The following is a 22,069-nucleotide window of genomic DNA, read 5'->3' as shown; positions in this document are numbered from 1 at the left end:
ACCTATTTGATGTAAATACTTGCCTATCCATAAATGTGATTCTATTAAAAATTGACACGCATAATTGAACGAAAACTTGTGATATCACAGCTGCAGTAATTAGAAGACAATTCGCAGCCATTTTCGATATGAAGTATCAACGATGTGGTAATATGTGGATAGTCTATCTCGCCCAATACATCATGTTAGAGCGCACAGAAACCCTTTATCATATTTAGTGAAATTTTATGACAAGTAGAGGAAAAGGAAAACTGAAACTTCCACAAAATAAATCATCCCAAACTAGATTGAAAGTTGATACTGACATAATCGCACTTTTGTGTAGGTCGAAGTTTGCAATAAGTTTTTAATGGAACGAGGCAAGTCGGTCTCCGATTTCATAAAAACTTGTTTAATACACGTACAGACTTCTATCTAATACTGAACTTGGGCCTTTGTTTGGTTTACATTCTTATTGCTCCGCTTATTGCAATATGTTCACTCTACTTACTGCAATATGTTTACTCTACTTATTGCAATTATGTTTACTGGCCTTATTGCAATATGTTCTGAGTAATAGTTCAAGATTAGTTGTTACAGACAATATGTTGTCCGTAAAGTTTTCGTTTGAATCGTTCTGAGGAATTATTGATTATTATTATTATCAGACGTACGCTTAAACATACACCAATTACATTTTTGCTTATGTTTATGTAATCACATGTGCACAATAAAGTTTAATATTTATTACAATCATTTCTATGTTGTTTCCATATCTCGGGACTACGGAAGTCCCGGACTTTTGGATGGAGCGTTTGGGGCCGAAGCTAACATCAGTAATTGCAGACGTGAGTTTAATACGTTTGATTGTGATTGGCTTCAGCTCCATACATACCGTACAAGGGAATCTATAATTATGAGATATGTAAACGACATTAAATAATAATAAAAAAACAACTTTTATGAAACATCGAAATTGAGACTGTGATCAAACGCTTGCCTTCCATAAAAACAAGTTATGAAAAATCAAGGCATAAAACAAGATAATTAAAACTTCAACTGACTCAATGCAAATTTTATTCCGACTGCGCCTTCTATATGCAAACAGAAATAATTAGTAAGAAAATTTTCATTGCAGTCACGAATTTTAATCTACAATAAATTGTATATCTGGATTTTATAAATGGAATTCTTAACAACTTGCAGTGCATTTGGCGTTAATATTATTAATAATTGATTATTTCTACTGGAAAACGTAATTTATTTTCATGACTTGAATGGTTCAGAGGTTATTTAATGCGAATGTTACTTTTCTTTGTATTTTAATTTAAGGAAAACTTAAAAATACCGTAAAAGACAGATGACATGAATATGAGCAGCCTATATATTTCCCACTTCTGGGCACAGGCCACCCCTTAGTTAACAATATGTGGGATTAATGTCGGGACAAACCCTTTTAGGGTTTTCCGATGTTAACTATTTAAAATTCAATATCTCCTATACTTACTGCCTTAAGGTTGCCTGGAAGAGATTGCTACTTAGCAATAAGGCCGCCTATTGTACTAATTCTATTTCTTTTGTTTTGTATTTAGTTTTTTCCTGTTTGTGCAATAAAGTATTTGTTATGTTATGTTAAAATGTAACATTAAATTGTAATTATGATAAATAAATAATAATAATAATAACCGGAGGGAGTACACAATGCTGCTTCACTGCGGGTTGGTGAAGGTGTTTTACCATTGGCTTAAAATGGCCTTCGAAGAACAGAATCAACTTACTTTTCCGGACAATCAAGTGATTTAAGCCTGCAAAGTCCTTATCGAACAAAGGACAGTTTCACAAAGTGATTACGACAATGCCCCCATCGGGAATCGAACACAGACCTCCAGATTGTAAGCCTAACGGTCTAACCACTAGACCACGGAGGCTGGCAAAAGGCACTTTCCCCATTAATTTTATGGTTTATTTTTTCAATTAAAGGCGCTGCTCACTTACTTATTATCATTTACGATAAATACAAAATTGTCACTTAGGTATTTGTTGAAATCCAGTCTTCTAAAATACCCGTAAAGTTACACACACACACACTTACACACACACACACACACACACACACACACACTTACACAGTTACACTAATGAACTGATACAATCAAGACGTCTTACTTTACAACTCAAAGTAGTAGCAATTACTTTAACTCACATAGTAACTAACGTCTAATTTTGTCGCTCACTTTATTACCGGCTTGACATTTCAGTTGTTCATCAGTAACCGTAGTACGACACACGCATATCGCGCGCGAGGCGATAAATGAAACGAGTCTATTGGCTACGAGTAAATACAGAGTGTTGGTGACACCGTAACGACTACTGAAGGGGATGATTTAGACCATGATTCTGAGTCTATAATAAATGGAATTTCCTGTTGGAAAAGTCACGAAAAATTTAGATTGTTTTTTAATTATTTACAGTTCTATTCTTTTGTGATCGAAAATTCCACTTGATATCATCTTAGAATCATGGTCTGAATTATCCCTCAAAGTTTTCGTTACGATGTCACTAACACCCTGTATAGGTACTATAGCCATCGATACCTCATCGGGCCGTCCCCTCAGAGCGACCAGAAGCACCCTGACCTGGCGTCTCCGCCAGAAACCCTTACAACCCATTTAATTTATTTTTGTAATTATTTCATGCCAGTGTGTAAACTCTTATAAAACATTTGTTCTACTTTATGGTTTGTTTTGTCAAGAACCTTAGCTCAGATCTTTGTCTAAACGCGTATGCGCCGCCATTATTGATTGATTTGCTTAAATTGTGTATCCGTGTGCGCGATTAAAATAAATTCAGAATCTCACAGATAGGAGTATTTGTATCAAGAACCCAAACCAAATAGACTAAAGTACTATTTTTTTTTGCCTAATTTATCAACTCGCATGCGATATGCGGGTACCATGCTACTGCTACTTGAATGTACGACTATATCAAAGTGACGTAAATAAATACACGACTCATTAATGGTGTCGTTGTTAAGGAAAGAGGAGTAATGACTTCCGATATTTGTTATTGTAAGTGTATTCTATTAGTAAATACTGTACCGTCGGTGAAAAGTAATACAACTCGAGTTGTATCTCTTTTGAGTTATTAGCACACACTTCATGTTCAAAAAATTCTCTTTCTTTCTGTCTAATTCTCGTAACTGTAGCTATTATAAATACGGAGATAATTTTTGTGTCTAGTGATATAAGTACTGTTTGTGAAGGATTCATGCTGTTATAACACGTGTAACATAATTCATCTTAACTTGCATTAAAGTGAAATGAAGATTTTCACTAAATATTTTGGTGTAAGTAAATGCAACTCAACATATATTAAAATACACGCAATCCTTGAATTCTCACAGTCCGTGTTTAATGATATAATTTTAGTTGTAACATCAAACACCAAATTTATTTTTTCGTGAAAAGTAATATAAATTAATATATATCAAAATATTTCAGAAAATACGATCTTAGATATCAATAACGTGTCGTGTATAATGATACATACAAGTTCGATTCCATGCGCCACCAGTGTGTATCCTAGGGTGACCTCCGCATAAACCTGTCTATGGGAAGACATTTTGTCTAGAACCACAGCAAACCATATCTGATCCGCATTGCGAATGGGTATAGGTTAAGTTAGTACTTCAGACCAAACCGTGTTTTTTCTCTTTCTGCTATAACCACCTTGTAGTACTTAATTACAGTACCTCAATAAGTTGTGGGTCCTGATCATGGCGTCGTTATTACCATGGCAGGGTTAGTCAAGAGGTATTTGAGATTTGTCATAACTGTCGTTAGTCTCCTTCCCTTAGCTCGAAGCATAGCTGTTTTACATAGTTTTCTTGATTACATGCAGGTTAAGCGGTGGCAGATTGAACGCTGCCTTCATTGCTAAGGAGGTTGTAGACGTGAAATAATGGCTCCAAATATTATCGAGCTCCAATTAATATGCAAGCCATTCAATACACGCTGGTTAGATCTTTTATGCAAGCGCCGGTAGTGGTATTTTTGAACCTACACAGCCGTAGATGACAGCTCGGCATCGGCAGCATCGGGATCTGCCACATCTTCTCAAGAGAAGATTACCAGTTTCTCAAACACGTTGAATGGTGTAAATTTGTCGAGCTTCCTCATTTTTATAAAGGGAATAACTGCCCTGAACTCTTGAGCACCACAAGTAATATTTGTTTTCTGTATTTTGATTACATAAGAGAGAATTACGCACAGGACTGTGAAAAATGGAAAGAGGAAGGGGAGGCCTTTGCCCAGCAGTGGGATCTTGTAGGATAGATTAGATTAGAATAAATAATTGGCAACACTACGGGCACAACCCCTTAATTAAACCAGGTCACAAAGTTTATAAAAATCCCAGGAGGTATTTGAGCTTCTGAAAGGAGTTAGTTGGCTTACATAGTCAATAAAAGCGCGCATAATGGACCACTTGTGTTTATGCGGAAAACTGAGCCCATTAAAATAACATTACATATGGGACATTCGAGTATTCATTGAGTCAAGTCAGGGGCCTATGGCGGCTCAGTTATAACCCTGACACCAGGGTTGATGGGGTTGGTAATTCAACTCACAATCCACACGATAGAAGAAGAAGAAGATGGGACATTTGCCCATACATGTTGTGCCGACCCCACCTAGAGTGAGATAAGGGCAGGAGGATGATGATGATATAGTGGGAAGTTTGCCCACTTCACAATAGTGGTCCATACGCGAGGATACGCTGAAAGTCCCCCACGTGTGCTTACGTGTAGAGTTTTGCGGAAACGAGCTCATTTAGCTTAACCATAACAGACCATGGTCCATGGTGGTCATGGTCATGGTCTGAGGATAGCCCTGTGTAACCTATAGGTTTGGTGGTGAACCAATGATCTTCATTTTCACTACCTATTCTCATCGTCAACATTGATTCGACTCCGTTTATCATTCTGTCAATGTTGCGGGCTACCATTAGACCGGGAATTTTGATAATTCGAAATATCGAATTTTACTTTACTTTAGGGGATTTTGATTGTGGAATGAGTTGTGATCTTTTAAATAGTTTCAGCAAGAAAGAAGTAACACTTACCGGTTTGTGTGATTTTGGTTTAAAAGTACGTAGGTACATCACCTTTATCTCCAGGTCATACTGCCAGGCTAGCCCGAAACATTCCTAATGACTAGTCTTAATATGATTCCTCTTACCTTCATTTTTTAGGGGTGGAAATATTATCATAATTGAATTTGTAAGATTTTGACTGCAAAAATGAACCAAAAGTGGTTTTGATTAGGGGCGTAGTGTAGTGGACAAAATGTGTTTGTAGTGGGCAGCAGTGGTGGTTTTGACCAGTTATTTATGAGTTTTGAGAGTAAAATCATAACAAAAATATCTTATTATCGTCACCTTACACTATATATACGTGTACCATCTTTATATGTATTTATTATTAGAAATTCGTAAAAACATGTATCATTTTACACAATAAAACCGAAAAAATAAGTCATGTTAAACCACTTGACACAAATTCGTTATAGTTTATCGTTTGTGTCAATTGATATAAGTTACGTTTCTTTACTTTTTAAAGAAAATAAATAGAATTTTGCCTTTCTACAACATTATGAAATAAACTTTCTTCCAAGACATTTTGTTTTTTGTAGAATAAGACTGTAAAATTAATAATTGAAATATGATATATCAACGATGACTTTTTTATAGTTATGTGTGTAAAAAGGTATAAGTAGACTTGTATCAATTTACACAATATAAAAGTTGGTGTCAACTGATACATGTAATTTATTTTGATCCTCTACCATTTCTGTTTAGGTTCTAAATATAACTAAATATTAGAAAAGAAACCTTCCATCATCACCTATCGACACATCTAACTTCTGTTCCATTATTCCTTATAAGTCGCGAGCTAGAATATTTTTAACTTTAAACTCGATTTTCTCAAAACTTGAATTTTGGACTTGTATTACTTTTCACCGACGGTACAGAATAATAATATTGAGTTAAGTATAATTGCTAATAATACCTAACTAGGTACAATTATTGGATCGATAATGACCTCTAAGGTGAGGTTTGATCAGAATGCTTTTTAAATATGAATAAATCACGATTATTTTTACAAGATACGTCTATTCAACTTAAGTGTCATCGGTTTTTCTGCATTTAAATACTCGTATTTTTCAAACGATTTTAGCAAAATTTTGCATAAGAATTGGTCATATGACTTTTACAGACTTTCACCGAACAGTAATTCACATTGATGCAATAGAACTAGCCTTCTTCTATCGTATGGGGTTGTCAGGTAGTTTACCAACCCCGTCAACCCTGATGTCAGGGTTACTATTGAGCCGCCAAAGGCCCCTGACTTGGCTCGTGTAACGACTACTAACTTACAACAGTAAGAAGTAACCGGAACCAACGGGTTAACCTGCCTTCTGAAGCACGGATCATCTTACTTTCGGACAATCAGGTGTTCAACCTGTAATGTTCTAACCAAATTAGGAATCACTAAGTTATTTTTGTGGTATTTCCCCACTAGAATTCGAATCCGGTACGTCTGGATCGTGAGCCGTCAGTAGAATATAAAACAGAACCAAAAATACTGACTAGTTCGACGATAGATCGAATGAGAAAAAAAATAAGTTGGTTTATTGATTGATTATTTCTTAGTTTATTCAATGGCTAAATTAATTATTCATCTCTCAGTATTACAACATAAAATGGTTTAATAATAATGATTGAAAAGATAACAGGGATCCACAAATGAAACGATACATTTCTAAACTAACATTATTTTGTGAAAGTAATAATTTTTAAAACATAGTATCTCATAAATAAAATGCATTTTTGTAAGTTACATCATTTGTTACACGTTTTACAATAAAAGCCTTTACGCAATCAGGAAGAGCTTTCAAATCAAGAGAATGGATATTTTGTCTATGGATGTTGTTGTTCCTTCTTTGGCTACAGTCTATTACGTTGATAAATGATTTACTTTGCAGCCAATTTGCTGGCAAATTATTTGTCTGAGGTGAGTCTCGGGCTTTCTTAAGAAGGGTAATTAGGAGAGCTTATTATGCAATTTGTCAAAAAACATTTTTAAAAGGCCGAACGTAACTTTAATGATAAATGGTTAATATGATTTGTGATCATTCTCAATCATTTGTATCGAAGTTTTACTTCTCCCTTAAGTAAATAAACTCACGCCCGTAATCTCTTAAAGGGTAGGTGATACAAGTAATCGGAAAACAACTAGCATCCACTTTTCGTACTTAGGTATGAGATCGATGTGATGTATCTTATTGTGACGCCAAAGTGCTTGATTCACTGTATGGAATGGACACACTCGCTTAGCTGACTTGCTTTTTTCGTCCTTCACTGAAGTGCTATTCCTTAAGTACATAGAAGTACAAGAACTATACAAGTAAATATTATAGTAATATCAATTCTTAACTTTCCCGGCACAAAGTACGGTAACACTCATAACAAAGACCCTAAAAGAGAGTTCTTTTCATTTGCGACATAAGCTTGAATTTATCGGCAGTACTGCCAACATGAAAATGTGTTGCAAAATCCTACCAGTTACGTAAGGACGCGAAAATTCAATCTGAATGCTCGTGACCTTTCGGAAAACTATAATTTAATGAGTTTGATTTTTTTAAATACAGGGCGTTAGTGACATCGTAACGAATATTGAATTAGATTTTTTATACCTTTTCAATAGATTATCTTACTTAATTAAAGCACATAATAACGGGTTCTTACCACGTTTAAATGGGGATATGAGACTCCCGATATTTCGACACTGTTGCAAGTGCCATGATCACGGGATGACTGATGAGAACCGTGTAAACTTAAAACAATGTATTATCTTACTTTCTGACTTTCAAGTGATCAGTTTGTAATAGCCTAACCAAACTAGGGCTCAAAATATGTTTTGTGGTTTGTCCCCACTGGGATTCAAACGCGGGATCTCCGGATCGTGAGCACAAAGCTCAGCCACTGGATCACGGAGGTCATTAAATAATACTGAAAGAAGGGAAATTAAATGAGAAAAGCGTAAGAAAATGACAAGTTCTATACGATAATGTGCAGGAACATTAGCGTTCACTTAGTAACGATCCGTCACGGGCAGTTAGTCAGTGCACTTCAAGTATATAAGCTCAATGCACACAGAATCGGTACAAGAAACCGTATTTAGCAATAAGTCCGCTGATTGTGCTTCTCTAGTCACAATTGTTTATTTTTTTTAAATATTGTGTTGATATGTGCAATAACGCGTTTTTGTATTGTTATGTATTGCCGGATTGAGGAGCTCGGCGGCGCAGCGGTAAACGCGTTCGGTCTGCGATTGTTGAAGTTAAGCAACTTTCGCAAAAGCCGGTTATAGGATGGGTCACCACAAAAAAAAAAGTTTTTATCTCGAGCTCTTCCGTGCTTCGGAAGGCACGTTAAGCCGTTGCTCCCGGCTGCATTAGGAGTCGTTAATAAACATCAATCCCCATTGGGCCCGCGTGATGGTTTAAGGCCCGATCTCCCTATCCATCCATAGGGAAGGCCCGTGCCCCAGCAGTGGGGATGTTGATGGGCTGATGATGATGATGTATTGCCGGCGCGCTGGTACGCGAATTTGTATTTACCTCTACACACATTCTCACAGAATTTCGGACGCGCGGTTTGATACGAACTTTCACTTCCCATTACCAGTCTGCTCCAGGTACCACTTTAATGGATATTAATCTCTTTTATCCGACTACGGCAAAGTCAAAAGGAAGGGTTGCAGTTTGAGCAGTGTGTATGTAATGAATGTATCTTAGGATATTCATCGTAGGTCCTATATTGGCTATACGATTTCGATGAATGAAGTATTAATCTAGTCGTGAATGATAAAACAAGATACTAAAAAATCGTCTACACTATTACCATTATAATTATTTGAATAATCTTAAAAACCATTATTCGATTTCTTATATATTTTTTCCAGAAATTAAATACGAACACCGAGAAAAAAAACTTTTCAGAGACAACTTTATAACGTAGTTGAGTTTTAGTTTTTGGAAGAAATGACATGAGAAACGTAACATTTCTTTAAAATAATTTGTTTTTTTTAATGGTCTGAAACAATTCTGCGTGAGAGTGCAGAATTTGCACATGTCGTTTCCAGCTAATTTAGTAAATGGCAAACATAATAAGGAAGGGGCGACAAAAATATAAGTGTGAAACAATACATGTAAAAATAGAGCGAGTTCGCCTTTCTTTTTCTTGCTTTATTTATTATCCACGTTATTGTACAGAAAACTAAAAAATATATTCAATGAAAACAAAATCTCTTTTTCTGCAAAACCTTTACCAATTCAAACATGAAGAAGACATTGCGAGAATTTTAAATTCCAATTTGGTACAATACGCGAGCTTCCTTACGAAGCGATGCATTTCGTACGATATTCGAACAAATGACGATTTGAGTGCAGGGTAGATGATACCTTAACGTTTTACTTGTCAAAAGAAGTTTGTATTTGAAACTTTTATGAAATAACGAGTAATGACGTCGATGAAAAATAGTCAAACGTTTGTATCTGGTATCCTTACACTGACATTCCACATCCATGCGATATGCGATCGCGTCTTGGGGAAGGACTCTAAAAGCATTGGCTTGTGGAGCTGGTAATAAGGTCAGGTGTATAACGTAAGTGAATGATGCAGAAGACGCGAATAGTGTTTCCTCCGCGGATTACTTGGATGCACTCCCGCATTATACATTTATTTCACCTTTGTTTTGCAAACGAAATTGTTTATTTGTGTAGCGTGTATATTCAAGAGTCGGCGAAATCCGAAACTATTTTAAATAATCCGAATATTATAATAGTTTATTTTTATGAAGGTAGATACTTGCGAATCAAGACATCGAGACAAAAATCATAGCCTTTCCGAAAAAAAAGGATTATTTAGCAAGTAATTTTAAAAAATCTCGCAATTATAATAATTGATTATATATTAACTTACATACTTTTGTGATAAATAGGTAACTAACATATCTTATAAAAAAATGTGTAGTAGTTATAATAAGGTCAGTAACATTACAGCAAAGTACATCAGAAAGTAAACTTTAGAACTTCTCATAATAATATAGGTATAAAAATATTAATTTTATTTTCAACAGATAGAAAAAATATAAGCTAGAATTGGCTCGTAACCGTGAAAGTTAACGGCGGTAGTACAGTAAAACCCTCAGTACTTCGACGCTTGAGGTTATATTTGTTTGCTTCGTAGAATTGCAAGTTCACTCCTCGTAATTTTCATTTTATACCCGGATGTTTTTGTATTCAAATGGAAATTGCTCCTTTGTTCCAGGTATTTATATCCATCGTATCTCGAGCTGAGGTCTAAATTCATATGTCAAAGGTACGTAAATATGTAGGTTTTATGTACTTGAACATAATATTTATTTCTTTCTTTTTGTTAATAATTAGTTAATTAAGTACCTAAAACTTTATTTTTATCCGATAATATAAAAATAACAACTGTTACTAAAGTTGATGTTGTCGTCAATGCAATCCAAAAAGAACCGTAATTATTTACTAAAGTTGTTTTCAAAGTTCCGCGCAATTACAATAAGCAATACACTATGTAAAATAGTAATGGTATTTTCAGGTAATTTGGAGATTTCCTTAAAAGCAATTACTTTTAAATGGTCTATCTTTAAAACAATAATAATAAATTGCTTCAAAACGATCTTTTAATTGCAACTATATTATAAACAACTTAATTATATGTCTTTATTTCTTTAAACGACATGAAGGTAACTCGGAAGGACTTTTGAGTACCTACATTTTAAATTATATTCATCATAGGGGTAGGGGGGGAATTTCAATACACTCCAAACCAAAAGTCACAAATATAATATAATACTTACCAACCGAAGCGGTGAGTTATGGCATAATCTAAAGCATGAAAGTTTTTTTTTTCTGTTCCACCAGAGGCCATATGCCTTATTTTAACTTAAAGCCACACTGCGCAGTTCCTAGAATCTCTAGAGCGAATGTATTATCTAAGTTAGTCGAAATAAATAATCTACTCATATTGTTACTACTGACATACTGATTTTGACACATTTAATAGTGCTAATTCTGATGCAATCCAATTCATGTCTCGAATATTTTCGTCATAAATATTAGTGTCACTCTGGCAGTCGCAATTAAGTTACAATTAAGTTTGTGTCTGCCAAAATTGCACCAATATTCATAACGGAAACATTCGAAATATGAAATACATCGAATCAAATTAACATGTTGTCCACTAACAGGTCACGCGTACTCTGTAAATATATTTTTATCGAAATCTGCAGCTAAACTAGCTTTTCAAAGGATTATTTTCATACACAAAATCTAAAAAGCCATCTATAAACAACAAACACATACTTGTATGCTAGGTGGTAAGTCCATCGTGGTCCTCTAGAACAAAAAGAAGATTACTACAGGTTAATACATTTAGCTTTTTCCACGTTAACAAACTCTGTACCTACTCTACTTCTGTGTATCTAAGGGTGTGTGTATCTAAATTTTTGAATGAATTCAATGGTCAGTGATAATTGTGATAATGTACGTGCGTAAGCAGCAAACAGATTCATGCATTTTTGTGCTTCGTTTTATGGTTAAATAATTGAGAACCAGTGATTATTATACATTTTATCCTATCCAAGTCAATGTTCATTTTTGAAAGGTTCAAACTGACCCTATCAATACCTACTCAACGTTTTTGTTTGGTGTGTTACGAGTGTTTCTTCAAAAATATGTAACGAATGTTTTTGTGTCTGGATTATTTTATCAAATTGATGAGCTGTGATTATTAAAGGAAGTGCAAAGTGCGGCAATGTAAAATGTAGCGGATATTCGAAACACCTCGAAAGTTTTATGTTTTGTAAGTATTATCTAAATAAAAAAATATATATTAAAATAAACAATAAAATAAATAATTCAATTTACAAGTAAGTATTTGTAGGAATAAAAAATAAATGTTATTTTATAGTGGGAATAAGAAAGTTTTTAATTCTTTATTATTAATATTCCAAAATCAAATTAAATTTTAAATTAAATCCTTGTTTTGTTGCACAAAAAAAGTACAAAATAGACAGCTTATTCTAACTTCTGAATCAGGTTACACTCACAAAGTTGACTTATTATTTCTTCAATTTCCTTACAATAGAATAGGACGTTCTCCCTCCCCAATCTCCAGAAGACGATAAAGAAAAGAATGGGCGAAAGCGTTGTTGATATGCCATCTCATTGACAAAATAGAGGACCTTGGCTATATTACGAGTATACTCGTATTTTACGCTCGCGACCTTGGCAGTAAGCCTTGGCTTACTTTCCCTTGTGTACTACTTTGTCGACCGAAATTTAAACTATTCAAAATATTGTTCTAAGGCCTATAAATAGGCAGCCCACGGTGACGTTGTAGAGTTAATAATTAATAAAGTTACTGAAACGGAAGCATTAAGCTATCGCGTTCTCACATTTAAAAAAACTCGCTAATTGTTAATAATAAAATAATAATAATAAAAAAGTTTATTTAGGTAAAACCTACGACACACATATACAATTACAATATTAAAATATACACACATTAATATTTAGATGGAAAACATAAAGGTAGGTAGGTAGGTTTTACTATCCACTGTAATATCAACGTTAAAATATTATACGCATTCAAATACGTCTCAACGTATTCATTTTATTCTTACGTATACTCTCGTAATATGTTAATATTTATGTATTATTTTCATGACGTGTCTTTCCTTTTGAATATAGAGTTATTTTTTTGGAAATGTGCAGAAAAAAATCGATAAAATAAAACTGAGTAACTCAACAAAAAAAAACATAGTTTCCGAGATAAGTGACACAATTGAACAAGTTTGAACACTAAAAGAGAGAATTTTATAAAATTCATCCCCTAAAGTTCTAAAAAGGGTATGTACGTTTGGTATCAATTCGTGATTTGTTGAAGTTAGATATCTTCTGAGGTTACAGATAATTTAAAAAGAAAATATGTCTCAGATCTAGGACACAATCGTTCGAAAATATTTAAACCCCGTTACATTAAAAATGTTAATGGTACATCAATACAAAAATAAGTAAAAATTGATGCAAAAGTAACTAAACCGATATAATAACCTGCAATCATCAGGAGGGCTGACATGTGCAGCATTATAAAATTATCTATCGATTCAATAAATTTTATCGAAATCGATAAGTTTTTTTTTTCCTAACATGCGTGACACGTGATTTTGTTGTTTGACAACATTTTATCACGTTGCGTACGTTAGCCTTACTGGTCTCGTCTATAAAAATTCTATTCACGGCTAAGAACCAGTAAAATAGAAACAATAAAAGTAATACCATCTATATACATACGAACAATTAAACATACACGCCATACAAAAAAAATGCGTGTGCAAAAAAGTTCTGATATAACAGAACACTTATGTTCGTCCCGCGACATAGATAAGCATTTTGCGAAATCCCTGCAAATTTCCTCGTATGATATGCCCGGGTTAAGCTTTTTGCAAGCGTGCTAGGAATTTAAACCCGAAGGACCACCTAACCGTTTGAAGTATGTAATTCCACTCTGCATATGCATTTTGTAATATCATATGATAAGATTAAAATTAAATTGTTGTAGAACTTTGCTCGGAGTGCTCAGTTTCATGTACGGTTTGTGAGCAAAGAAAAACTTTGTACGTTCCAAGTTGGCTTATCGTGGCTGGTATTTAATAGGAGTGTACGGTCACGAGCATTTAATACGAGTATGTGCATTTTGGACGATATCACGTTAACTTTATTGTCAAATTGAACTGTAAATCTCACTAAATGACAAATTATGTTAATGTGACAGGGTGCTGAAGTTAGTAGGTAGGTAGGTAGGTAGGTAGGTAGTACCTGTGTATGAACTCAAGAGTTCATGGTTGTACTGAGCGATCAGCAGGGTCTGCACAACCAAGACACCGCGCGCGGCGCGGTTGTCATACCAAAAGGGCAAGTGGACGTAGATAAAGGTACCTGCAGTTAAGCATTTAATTTCTTATTCATGACACACGCTGCCAGTTGTTTTATGATTGCTTATGTTATGGCTCTTCGCACCGTATTAGGGTAGAGGTATAACTGGGGAGTTAAAAAGGCCGCATTGAAGCAATTCATCTAAAAATCAATATTGCTATTTGACATTTGTTTGCATTGCGCACTTGCTTTTATATGCGCAAATGTCAAATTGCAATTTTGCTTTTTTTTACATAAAATGTTTCGACGTGACCTTTTTAACCCCAACCAGCTAGCTGACCTTAGTAAGAAAATTGTTGTGTTTAAAACTAATTATAATAAAATAATACATAAGTACCTACCAATTAATAATAACATATCATCACGGGGTAATAATACTATGTTTAAGTCGCTGCTAACTTCACATTTATTTAACGACGCACTTTCTGTATTCGACGCCATTGTTGTTATTAGGTATGACAGACAGCGCCACCAGTGTTAAAAGTGGGAATAAAAATATCAAATATCCTACTCTAAATATCCTGTTTTATTAGATTTTGTCTAAGACTGAAAATAAGCAGTAGCATTAAAACTATTCCGAGGTCGCCAACTTGGTTTAAAACGCTCGTAAAAATGCTGATATTATTGAGTTTAAAACAACTGAACGCCAGTTTATGTTCACTACATAATTTTGCTGCATTATTGCCTGCTCAGTATCTGGTCATAGGAACGTAACTCAAAATTTCCTTCTTCTAAACTCGCGGACCGTAAAATTTCTGCGATAGTTCCTAACTGCAATTTAGAAAATGGACATTAAATTCTCATCTCACCGCACTCCGTAATGAAGTTGTTACTCATGAACAATTCCAGATAAATTTAAACGATAGCTATCGGTTTCCAATCACGGCGCATTAGGCCAATGTAATGGAACATATTGTGGTCGCATCTAGAGCATAATTTATATGACAAAGTTCTATATAGGATGCCCATTGTGGGAAATTGGAACCTTGCCATAATCAACGCGGTTGATATCTGGGAACTAACGTCCACTGAGCTAACCATAAGCAATAAGAAAAAATCGTTTTATTATGGAAAGGGCGGGTCGAAGACTATGGAGCTGGCCCGTATAAAATGGCTATTGTTGCCGCGAGTTCAGATGTACTGTTCGATAGAAAAGAATCGATCGACCTAATATCGACTGATACATCACTATACTAATGAACGTTGCAACACTGGCTTACGAACTTTGACAGATCTAATTCTTAACGCGTATTAAGACGATTGTAAAATCTTATTGAAATACGATTACTTATTGTACTGAACTGATCGTTTCTGTTGAATAGTACATCGTAGATACAGTTAGGCTACTTACTGTCAATGCAGTTAAAATAATTAAAATAGTAACAAAAAGCACGTTATAAGTGTGATTTTTTTGTTAACGTATAGTAATATTGCGGATTTTCCGCAGAATCTGGGATTTTCAAGACTGCATTCATCATATCCAAATCTATCTTAGAACTTCGTAGCTTGTCTTTGATTACTTGTAGTTCTGCCTACCCCATAAGTGACACGGGCGTGAGTTTATGTACTTTAGTTTTCAATTAGAGATTGCAGATTTTGAAACGCCCGCATAGTAAATCAACCTCATTGCAGCCCCCTCCGATTCCATGAAAGATTTTCTGTGCTGATTTTCCTGCAACGCAAATGGCGGCCTGTGTGCTGAAACCGATGTCATAAACCAACACATACGCCATTATTAGCAAGCACTAGCTGGTTTGCCTTAACCAACCAACAAGTTTATTAACTTTACAAATATACATTATACTTCTTGTGGGCTTGTGGTCTTGCTCAGAGTCAATAATCAGATACCTAATGATACACTCCATAGCTTTAATCCGTTGTCATGAGGCCCGTTTACCGATTAGTGCCCAGCAGTGGGGAATACTTTATAAACTTTTAATATAATCACTTTTGGTATTAATATCAAAAGATAAATTATAAATATGTATCTTCAAGCTCGATGGGGTATGGGTATTTGGTTCACCTCGCGATGGATGTACCTCTCACTAGTCCGATTGGGATAGTCTACAAGCTACATACTCAAGTAACCAGCCAATCCACAATGTTTTTTTTTTTTTTAATTTTGTTTTATGAGTGGAGATTTGGGGGGTTAAAAAGGCCACAGCAATTCATCTATAAAAGCAATATTTCATTTTGACATTTGCGGATATGTAAGCAAGTACGCAATGCAAACAAATGTCAATTAGCCATATTGCTTTTCTAGATGAATTGCTTTGATGTGGCATTTTTAACCCGTCTGTTATTCAAGTTATATTGGAGTTATACCCATAAGGAGTAGAAAATAGGAGACGGCCTCATTTAAAAGTGGTAAATAAGTTGCCTTTTAACCTTTTCTGTACAGAAACTGTACTTATTATGGCATGCGGAAAGGAATTTCAAATATCCACTTTGTTGTATCACAAGGTGCGTGGGCCGTAATCCCTTCGTCGTTCTGTCTACTTACGTAATATAAACTACGTCCGTACGTAGTTAAAAGACAACTGTCAGCCATTGAGAGAACACTGAGTTTCTAGCTCTTAAAGTTTTATTCCTCAAAGATTTTCATTCATATGGCTATATGCGCCCATCTTTACACGCCTTACCTCAAGAACGATTTTTCAAGACCACATTTGTAGTAAACCTCCTACTTTCCTATTCACACCAAGGCCAGTTGTATAAAAAGAGATTAGATATTGTCATTTTGAATTTTCCTCTGTGCTGTCTTAGTTGCACTAAAACTATGTAATACAAACTGGATTAAAAAAAAGGGAAAAGAAAGGAAAACATGAAACAGTAGGACTAGGGTCCTGTGCTGGGAGGTTTTCTGACCACGTATTTCCCTCAGCGTTACAGATTCCGATGTGGTAGTAGTTTTACAGCTAGTTACATAATATGTAATTTAATTTTTTGACGTTCAAAAAGCGCTAACTTTGTAAGCCAATTTTGAAAAATAAATATTTTTGATTATTTTTTTCCTAAGTAAACGTACTTAATGATGAATGGTAAGTGTAAAGAATGAATTTTTCAGACAATTTCTATGACACGTCTCGATTACCACGCAGCACAAATCAAACAAAATATGTCTCTAAATACACTTCTATCTCATACCTATACCATTTGTATACTTGACCTGAAACACTTAAAAATCTATCAGTAACCTTTACAAACTGCAAATAAGCCGACAAAATAAAATAAAATGTTAAAGTTGAATTTTATTTTCGTCTAGAACTACAAAGGTCAGACAGTCGACAAGATATTTTCATTCAAGTACTTATAAATAAGTACCTTAGTCAGGGCAGCGTCAAAGATAGCTAGACTTCAGACTACAAAGTCAAAAGTTGAGCTAAGTCTAGATGTTAGTTGAACAAGAATCATATTATTTAAATATTTGCAGTGAAGTTGTTTATAAATAGGAAACACTTGTACGGAGCTGTCTAGAAGTGGGTACTTATTCTTGAAAATATACGTTTTTACACGGTTGACATAACATAGACCTCTGTTACGTTTGACGCTCTAATAACAAACTCGAAAATGCTAAACCCTTTCACCGCGTTTACGTATGTCAATAATCCTTTGGGATTTTCAATTGGATTATAACATGCCATCGACTCAGAGAACATTAAAGTCCACATTGTCAATAGAATTAATAAGGATTTAATAGTTCAGGTATACCTGATTTGAAAGTTTTGTCCAAATAAAAAACATCCCGCCAAGTAGTCAATGCCATGGCAAACCTCCACTACCCAAAAATGAAGGGATTTTTGTTGCAGATTATGACCTTTGTCCCATTTTTATTAATAGACGGAGCTAAAGTGATCGACTCGGTACATATTACTAATCATAGCGACATTAATGTTATATAATACCTCACTTTATAAGATCCCAAACAAAACGAATCGGCTTAAAGGGCTAGCAACTTGGCCAGAAAATTCCAAAAATTAAATAAAATGTCAATTCACGAATTATTTGTTCACACTTATCACCCTGCTGAACTGTTTGCTCTTCATATTATAACTTCATATTATTATAATGCATATGCATATATAAACTTTTTGTTAAAACATACGGATAGTACGAGTAAGAAACGCCTGAGATGCAGGTACACCCTGGACACTTCATTCAAAACACACGAGCACCTGTGTGTGACTTTGACGCCCGTATTGATTGCAGACTAAAGTAAGACCAAAAGAGGGTAAGGTAAACTTAGCTTAGCCGCTGGTGGGGAGCGGAGAGTTGCCGTTCTACACGTAGTATTATTCCTTATTCTATGATACAGGTAAGATCTATTCATACCTACAGTAGCTATGCCTTTGTTATTTGTGACAGGGTTCCAGTGGCCATAACTTGAACCCGAACGTGGAGGTATGGACCCTTACCTTCGAACCAATTGTCAGTGACGGCACGACAGCTGTTCGTTTGAAAAAGGGGTCTCTTAATGTTGAAAAGAATGGAGGTCGGTTACAATTCATAATTGAAGGCCACTCTTTGAATAGGTCAACCCTCTTGTCTTCGAATATAATATTGAATGGAGTATACTTTCATTCAGTTCAACAAAAGATCAACGATTCTTGAAAAAATACGCTCGTTTTAAAACGCGCAGATCAGGGGGGTCAAAAAGGCCACATCAAAACAATATATTGCTATTTGACATTTGTTTGCATTGCGCACTTACTTTTACATGCGCAAATGTCAAATTGCAATATTGCTTTTTCATATCAATTGCTTCGATGTGGCCTTTTTAACCCCGCAGGTCGTTACGTTATTAAAATTTCAGTCATTATTTAAAATATCACAATTGTAATGATACTGTACTGTACATGTATTTAGGTTAGATGTATTGTGACAGACAACAAACCTGTCTCCCATAATATGTCCACATTTCGGTTGGACACTACGAGAAACTTAATTCGACTTTTGCGACAAGTCCGTATAAAAGCTTAATTAGGTCGTTGTTAGCAAAACCAGTGCAAGTTTCATAAATTCCATAGTCTGCTTACACCGGCGGGAAATAGGCGTGAGTTTATGTGTGTAGTATGAACTAATAAAACACGAAAACGTGCAACGTAAACTCTGCTACTTCACAAGTCGAAGTATGCTTTAATATAATTTCAATCCAGTCTTGAAACATACTAAGCATCCGGACCGTACTCTTGGGAGCAATAATTCAGTGCAGCGAACCGCACATTAACTTACCCAAAACACTAGGGAAGCACTAAAACTCATTTCAGTGTCAAGAACAAGCTAGTTTTAGGAATTAATTCCAATAATTTTGCGATCTTGGCTTCGACTAGAATCTCTGCTTGCATAATTTAGGTGCATATTGCGAGTGACATCGGCGCAATAACGTCAGTTGGCTATAGCCAAGTATGTACATTTACTTGCACGACATGCATGATAGGAATAGATATAGCATTCTGTATTTGAATGTACTGGAAGTTCCATCTTATTACGTTTACGAACCCTTGCTAACTTGGATGGATATTATCATAACTTCTATTAGAAATCGATAATTTAATCAAAACCTTAGTCGAGTTTTTGATGATTTTTTTATACGCGGGAATCGAATCACAAAAGTTTAGGATTAAGTGAAACGCATTTCCCATGGTGTCGCACCTCAAGTGCTTATTTTGCAATCTCTTTTTACGCCTTACTAACTTTTAGATAACTCCCGTGGCGCAAGCGGAAAAAGCTAAGTCCCACATAATTTGAGTAATAAATCTGCCAAGTGAAACGTAATTTAGAGTGAAATATTTTTTCACTTCAAACGGAGATAAATTTTGATTTAATGGAACTTAAGTTATACCTGTAATTAGGGTTCAGATTTCAGAGAAACAGGCACTGCGATATGGAGGTAATTCCTTAATGATCCCAAAATAACATTAGTGGAATCCGACACAGAGTTAATCAAATAATACTTGAGAAGGAATTGTATTAGGCTCGCATTACGGGGAATTTCAAACGTCCAATAAACGGACACAATCCAATTTTGCCTGTTATTCCGTGCAACTTAAATGTGCAACGCTATTTTGTGGCGTGGGTTTGGATAATTACTTAACAGCAGAGTTGTAGGTAGCTGATATTATGGATTATACGTGTGAGACACTTTTATTTCATAATAATTATGTTGCGAGTTTAAGCGTGGGTGCTTGGTTCATCTTGCGATGGATGAACTACTGACTCACTGACGAAAATAATCGTGAACTTATGTTATTTATGAGTGCGAGATCCATAGTGCGAGATATGTGATCCTTGGATGGTGCTAATCAAGGCACATATTTACCAACAATAAGGCTTCAGGCTTGGGACGGAGCTCGTGTTCAGGCATGATATCTGGAGAAGTTGTTAGGGGAGAAAGGTTCGGACCTTTCTGCTATGCACGCATACCCGTGTGATCACAGTAATTAGCGATTTCATAGTACCTCGCACCACTGCTTTCTCAGAAATCAGAAATCAGAATCATTTATACAACGTAATTATCATGGATAAACTTGTTGAAGGTCAATGTAACATTTTTGAATTTACGTCATTTCGCAAGGTGTTATGGCTGGGGAGAAGAATGACAAGAAACTGCAACAGCAACACATCTTTGAAATCACTGAGGGTACATTAAAGTTATTTAATAACTAGAGGAACACATTCAATACCAGACATTTTTATCATTTAGGTAATCATACATACATACATAAACTCACGCCCGTAATCCCAAATGGGGTGGGCAGAGCCACAAGTAATCATTAATCTTAAAATAAGCTTTACATAAAGTAAGCTTCACGTGAGCTTTAAATTTATTTTCTCATTGCTTATTTACTCTTGTTAACCTAATTTATATATAAATAAAAAAGTGTACCGTTCTTAACAAGAACATTGTTTGACGAATATTCGAAAGTGATTAAATGTTTAAATGTGGGAAGACATGGAATACAAATCCAATGAGCATGAGCTGGTTTAAATTATTTTCTCAAGTAAAAATTCACGCAACAGGAATGCATCTTTTTAAACAATTGTGATAAAAAGTACTTTATTTTCAGTAGAAATTTAAAAGTTTTTCATTCTAGACAGGTGATGCTGTCAAACTGTGTGATGCAGGCAAACGAGAAATAAATAATGTGCAGTACATCATAAACATATCATAAACAGCCTTAATACGTCCCACAGCTGGACACAAAGGCATCCCCTCAATCAACCGGAGGGGGTATAGAGCATCCTCCGCCACGCTACTCTACTGGGAGTGGATGGAGGTGCTTTTTATGGCTAATAGCTGAGACCTACTGTTTAACGAGCCCTCCGAAGCACGAAAGCATCTTAATTTTTAGCACAATCAAGTGTATCAAGCCTGCAATGCCGTTACCAAACAAGGGACAGACTCAAAAAATGATTTCGACAATGTCCCCATGAGTACATCATTGTCAAAATATCTTTTATAAGAACTTTTAAATAGTACTGCTTGGAAAACGCATATAATATGCTGGTATAACAAACTTTGTTGAAAACCCTTAAGTAAATAAAAGATTAAAAAAATATATAATAAGAAACACATGACAAGCCACCAATCCATCACGTGTGTAATACTTGTACATCCATCGCATCAGCTCAAACATGGCTGTTATGAAATTTCCAGGTTCCTTCATGGAATTCTGAATTTAAACCAAAATGTTTCGAGTCTGAGGGAGTTTAAATTTGTAATACGGCACACACTATTCAATTTGTCTGGTTATTGTGTGCAACCTAAATGCACACCGGTTTTGTGTGGTTTCGTGCAATTATCTTCATATTACAACCAACCGCGCTGATAGTGGCAAAATTTAATTAGCCCATAATATCTGCGTTGACGATGCTTTCAGTACATAATTTTTCGTAATATTGGCCGCTTTTTAACGATCATTGACTACGATTGAAACCATTAAATCGCTGGAGAGCTTTTATGACGAAAGGTCAGAGCAAACGAGAGTTGTGTGGTC

The 22,069-nt window shown here is 35.2% G+C and overlaps 1 protein-coding gene across 5 annotated transcripts in view; it reads right to left on the bottom strand.

Moving 5' to 3' along the window:
• Positions 1-22,069, bottom strand: part of LOC126370952 (small conductance calcium-activated potassium channel protein) — a 248,631-nt gene that overhangs the window by 109,376 nt on the left and 117,186 nt on the right. For 4 of the 5 annotated variants that reach the window (XM_050016097.1, XM_050016098.1, XM_050016096.1 and 1 more), the window contains exon 4: positions 11,439-11,471. The exons of the other annotated variant lie outside the window; for it this stretch is intronic. In XM_050016097.1, coding sequence (XP_049872054.1) covers positions 11,439-11,471 — 33 coding nt within the window. The remainder of the gene's footprint in view (positions 1-11,438; positions 11,472-22,069) is intronic. 5 annotated transcript variants of the gene reach the window in all.

Source organism: Pectinophora gossypiella, chromosome 11 (genome assembly GCF_024362695.1).
Source record: "Pectinophora gossypiella chromosome 11, ilPecGoss1.1, whole genome shotgun sequence".
Lineage (NCBI taxonomy): Eukaryota > Metazoa > Arthropoda > Insecta > Lepidoptera > Gelechiidae > Pectinophora > Pectinophora gossypiella.
The sequence above is the reverse complement of the archived record's forward strand: the minus strand, read 5'-3'. Positions and strand labels throughout refer to the sequence as shown.